Source organism: Primulina eburnea, chromosome 16 (genome assembly GCF_022965805.1).
Source record: "Primulina eburnea isolate SZY01 chromosome 16, ASM2296580v1, whole genome shotgun sequence".
Classification (NCBI taxonomy): domain Eukaryota; kingdom Viridiplantae; phylum Streptophyta; class Magnoliopsida; order Lamiales; family Gesneriaceae; genus Primulina; species Primulina eburnea.
The window spans coordinates 11,216,858-11,222,816 of NC_133116.1; the positions used below are offsets into that span (position 1 = coordinate 11,216,858).

The following is a 5,959-nucleotide window of genomic DNA, read 5'->3' on the forward strand; positions in this document are numbered from 1 at the left end:
GAGATCATATTTATAGGGCAAAAACTAGCCGTTTTTTACCATTTATGACCGTTGGTGTACAAAAAAATAAAGGTATGTATTTGTATAATTTTATGGTAATAATATGGTATATATAATATTAAACATGTTTAAATAATTATGTATATCATATCATAATATTATAATGAGTGTCATAATTTATTTTGTTTAAAAACCTTATAGGCTTTTATACTTGTCGTATCCATTACCGGGAGTGTGGGATGTCGTCTTAACATCCTCCCAGGATTTATAACAAGTTTATGAAAAATTTATTTTATTATTTCTAATTATAACATTATATTGTATATTAAATAAATACACAATAAATAAATAATAGTAAAATAAATATAATTACTTTTGTTACCTTTTTCTTCTGTTTGGAGCTTGGAAAAGTATGTAGGACTTTTAGAGCTTCGTGCTGATAACGTGTTGTGAAAAAGTAAAAATTTATGGTAAAAAATAAAAATCTCAAACTCTCAAAATTTACCAAACTACACAATTTATAATATTTTCTCTCTACTCAATTGTTATTTTCTTCACAAATGAGAGATCTATTTATAGAGTTTCATTACACATAATCCAAAAATAAATTCATCATTACATACATCATCACACACTAATTTTCAATATTCAACACCTAATTTTACCTAATTTTCAACATTCAACATTCAACATACACATTTTAATATTATATTTTCAACATAATTTATTAGGTTTATTATTATATAAAAGCTATAACTCACTTTTTGTGTTTTTTAAAAATACTTTTAAATTTTTATGTTTGTATCAATGAATAAAGATTCGTGATTCAATTATGTATACGAACATATATCTCTATATTATATTTCATACGCATAAATCATAATATAAATATATTAACTTGATATGTTTTTTTCCCTAAAAATTTAAGATTTTTTAAATAACGTTATTAGGTTTAAAATTTTAAATTAAATATTTTTTGTATGAATTACATTTATTATAATAATAAAATTGATAGAAACTCCTAAAATATATTGGGAATTTGTTTCTGGAAGTATCATCCATTCCATGGAAAGATGGTTTCCGAGTCAGATACGCGCTTCAATTCAACTTGAAATCACTGTTGAAACCTACCCAAAATTTGTGGCTGTGCAGCCACAGCCTCCATCGAAAGACACGTTCTTTGAGAACTTGTCGTAGAAGCCCGCCGGTGCAGTGGCATCCCACTAATTATGGCCTCCAAAACTGTTGTTATTGCATGGTCTCCCCCATTACCTCATCAAACTACAGTCTACCCTACATGCTCTTTCTCAATTTTCACTCGTATCTAGGTTTCAATGGTTTTTTAGGGGTTCTGGAGAAGATGGGTAGTTGGGAATTGGAAACAGTGAGGAGAAAGAATGGGTTTGTGCCATTTCTGCTCTGAGTTCTAGCAACGTTTGCTCTGTAGTGGCCGGCAGCCGTAACTCCCTTGCTATATGTGATGACGGAAAGGTTCTAATTTTGAACTCCTTTATCTTGGTTTTACTGTATTTGATGATATGTCTATACTGTGTTTGATAGTGTTCTTGTTTGCATGATGCTTGTGATGATTTAGTTATTTACATGGGGCTGGAATCAAAGGGGAACACTGGGCCATCCACAGGAAACCAAAAATGAGAATGTTCCCAGCCAAGTTAAGGCATTTGCCAATGTCAAAATTATTCAGGTGTTTCATGGTTTCTTTTCTGTGACTTATTTATTTATTTGTTTTTTTGACAATGGTGTAGACTTTGGCATTCTTTGTAAGTAAAGTGTTCTGGTTTTGATCATAGGCTGCTATTGGTGGCTGGCATTGCCTGGCCGTTGATGAACAAGGTCGAGCTTATGCATGGGGTACGTCTACTGTTTTTGCTCAGTACCTTTTTTTAATGTGTTTACATTTTACAGAGGCCAAGTGAGAGTGGAAAATGTTGAAGTTTCAGCTTTCAAAGTTATTTGTGGTTAATAAGTGGAAATTTTGATCTCGCGCTAGGATAGTTTCGTGATTCATATGTGGACTAAAAAGTAGAGTTAGCTCCTTTTATTTCTGAACGGTGAACCTTCTTCGGTGCAGGTGGGAATGAGTATGGACAGTGTGGTGAAGAACCTGAACGGAAAGAAGACATGGGCAAACCTGTCAGAAGAGATATAATCATTCCACAGCGATGTGTGCCAAGACTTTCTGTTCGTCAGGTGGTTAAACTTCCGTATCTCAGTTTTAAGCATGGAAAATAATCATTTTAATACTTCATTCCCCTCGGATAATTGGGTTAATTAATATCAAAAAAATTGTTGCAGTGAACTTGTACTGAATGAAACATTTCAATATCAAGCATAGCTGATAATTATTCTTCTAGATGATCTATGATTACCATCGACATTTATTCATGTTTGGCCCCAAAGACTTAGAATTATTTTTTATCAACCCAAGAAGCAGCATTTGACTGTTTTTGCCATGTGTTTGATTTTCTAATGTATATGCAATACGCATTCGCCAAGCCACTAGTCAGATTCACCGGTGACAGTCCTAACTTTTTCACCTCACAGGTAGCTGCTGGTGGAGCTCATTCTGTTGTTCTTACCCGAGAAGGACATGTATGGACATGGGGTCAACCATGGCCTCCTGGAGACATGTATGTTTGGTTTACTGAAGTCTGTGATAAATATATTATTTCTTTTCTGATTTTTTCTTATATGTTACTGGCATTCATTGGATTAAGTAGCTTAGTTAGTTGCTTACACTTGTTTAACGTCAATCAATCTACAGAAAGCAAATTTCGACCCCAGTTCGAGTGCAAGGTCTTGATAGTGTTAGGTTAATTGCAGTAGGTGCATTTCACAATTTAGCTCTTCTTGACGATGGAACTTTGATGGCTTGCGGAAATAATGAGTATGGTCAGCTTGGAACTGGTGATACCCAGCCAAGATCACAACCTATTCCTGTCCAGGGCCTCTCTGATCTTACTTTGGTTTGTGTTACCATCTTCTATATATACTCTGTTTGCCATTAGTTTCCTTTTTCCATTGCATAGAATCTTGTGAGCATTTTATTTTTGCCACCAGTCAGTGATTGTTTCATTATATCAACTTCAACTAACCGTTGTGGTTGATTTTTATAGTAATGATAATTTCTGAAAAAAAGACGGTGAATAGAGATGGAATTTTGAAGGTTATACGTTATGAAATTACTGATATCACATTGCAATAACAATTTGGAGTTCTATGGAAAAGAGTATAGTCTAGAACTTACCGTCATAATAAATTTTGAGAAATAGAACATCTTTGATTTTACTTATGGTTGGACTTAAGCGATTCTCTGCATTGTTGTCCAGGTTGATATTGCTGCTGGAGGATGGCATTCTACCGCGTTGACTGATGATGGAGAGGTATATATTATGTCTCTTCATTCAGCTAACAATTTGTGCATTTGAACACATGTCGGTGCTTCTATCTAGTTCATGTTATTCTTTAGGTGTATGGATGGGGCAGAGGGGAGCACGGAAGACTTGGATTTGGAGATGACAAGAGCAGCAAAATGGTTCCTCAAAGGGTTCAACTTTTAGTGGGCGAGGACATTGTTCAGGTTCTTACATGTATCAGCATCCTTGTGATTCTTATATTAAAAATTTGTAATGACTTAAATAAAAATGCAACAAACGAAATGCTCCTTCAGCCTTCCATTCATTTCGTTGCTTTCATAAAAATTGAGTAACATCAGTTTTGCGTGACTGCATGTGTGTCATGGTACTTAAAACACCTAAACTCACATTCTTATAGTATCATGAATTTGGGTATAGACTAAGCCAAATTCTAGCTTTTGCTCTTTAAGACTGTGTTGACATATCTATGCTTGTTACGAATTTAATATATCTGTTAATGGCTTCTTTTCTTTTCTTTGTTTTGTGGTTTGTCCCTTTGAGTAATTATGCAATTTTATGATGTGAACATTTTGTTTTGTTATTTATAGCATGCTTCTTTGGAAAACCAAATATAAAAACTTCTGTTTTTTTTTGCAGGTTTCTTGTGGAGGTACTCACTCCGTTGCATTAACGAGGGATGGCTGCATTTATTCTGTAAGTGCTTTACACATCTTTTAATCTTTTTTATGCAAAAATGAACGTACCATCAACCCACCCAGAGGTATACGCTCTTCAGAAAAATAAACAAGCAATATATGCATCTTTTTTATGCATCAAATGGACATACTATCAGCCATTCAGCCCACCAAACGGTATATGCTCTTCAGAAAAATAAACAATCAATATATGCCCTTCAGGAATATAAAAAACAATGTAGATAGCCGCAAACAAAATAAAAATGTTTGGAACATCAACTCTAATGTTATATATTTTCTATCCCTGACCATTTGATATAGGTTTTATGTACATAGTCTTGAATAAATATTGATGAACAAAATTCACCAATTCGACTTAATTCAGTTGAAATCGGAAACTTCTGTTTTTCTGTTTTGGAACATCAGCTCTTGTGGTTATTACAAGGTATTTATTTAATGCATCTCTGTAACACTCAATAAATGCTTCGTTTTCTCTCTGCTGTACATTTTTCCGAGTGTTGAAACTCAATCAGGAACCCAAGATGAGCAAAACTTTCTATTTCCAATTCATGTTTAACTTGAATCCAAGTGGTTTTCAAGGCAGTCATGCAAAACACATCTGACTTATCTTGATGCTTGCAGTTTGGACGAGGGGACCATGGACGTTTGGGATATGGACGAAAGGTGACAACAGGGAATCCAGCTGAAGTTCCGATAACAATTCCACCTCCTAAAGGCATCAGCGGCAGTGTAGCTGAAGGCCGGTGGTGTGCTAAACTAGTTGCTTGTGGTGGCCGTCATACTCTGGCGATAGCCGAATGGCACTATTCTGAGGCGGATCACGAACTCTGAAGCGCTAAAAAGGTAATGGGTCTACGAGAAATGGCCTAGTTTGTTATTTTGTAGTAGAAAACCTTGTATAAGAGATATGGGGTACTGTGAGATACCTTGGATTTGCGTCTTGTACTCTTTCCATCTGTCGTGTAACTTACTAACACTAATATTTGTTTTACAATATTAGTTTTTTGGAGGGGAAAAAATACCCTACTAATTTGCTTTTTGGGTAAATTGCACGATCTAATTGCCATAAATACCATCGGAGGTTTGGGGAACTAAAATGTCTCCTGAAAGATTGTTCTAATCGCCATAAATACTTGCGAGGTTTAAAGAACTACGATGTGTTCCAAAATGTTACGGAAGATTTCTGTTTCCGTCACCGATCTGTCACATCAGTATCACAAAGCTTTACTAGAATAAATAGATATTTTTTGAAGCAACGAAACATCTCTAGTTATCAAAAATCTTGCAATTTTCCACTTCTTACAACTCAGAAATGCCAAGATTCTAATATTCACCACATGATAATCACTTGGTTCAGACTTACACGAACGTTAACCTTGTGGAAACCCGAAAGATTGTGAACTTGGAAATTGTGGTACTATTTTTTGAGGTTCCCTTAACGTTGGTAAGTCGGCCCGAATCTGCTGTTAAAGACGCCAGCATGCAGACGAAGCAGGTAGAGTAGTTGGATGAGACCCGATATCGCAATAAACGCTTCCAGTGTTTGCTGTGATTTGCAAGCTTAAAATCAAGAACCGGTGATGGATGCAATGGATTTTCTATGTTAATTTAGACACCTTACCAAGCTAGCGTTTACCCGTGTCCTCCCACTATGGTTTGTTTGCAAACCAGGCGCTGTTTCAATTAGCAAAGAGCATATTGTATGTTTAGAACACAAACAAGCTTGGGGAACGCAGGATATGATGCAGGCACGAGCAATTGAAATGCATAATATTTTAGACTATCTTTTGACAACATTAATAATAAACATATTTTATATGGTGGAGATTGAAGATTAATATATGTGATGCATACCCAAAAGCAAGA

At 35.1% G+C, this 5,959-nt stretch overlaps 1 protein-coding gene across 1 annotated transcript; it reads left to right on the plus strand.

The window, feature by feature from the left end:
- Positions 1 to 1,229: 1,229 nt before the first annotated feature.
- On the plus strand, positions 1,230 to 5,060 carry LOC140817224 (ultraviolet-B receptor UVR8-like). The gene is made up of 11 exons (XM_073176867.1): positions 1,230 to 1,286; positions 1,369 to 1,491; positions 1,595 to 1,705; positions 1,812 to 1,872; positions 2,093 to 2,211; positions 2,566 to 2,651; positions 2,786 to 2,987; positions 3,351 to 3,404; positions 3,491 to 3,601; positions 4,035 to 4,091; positions 4,715 to 5,060. Exons 1-11 carry the CDS (start codon positions 1,230 to 1,232, stop codon positions 4,922 to 4,924), a joined length of 1,191 nt encoding a protein of 396 aa, XP_073032968.1. The 3' UTR covers positions 4,925 to 5,060.
- The last annotated feature ends 899 nt before the right edge of the window (positions 5,061 to 5,959 follow it).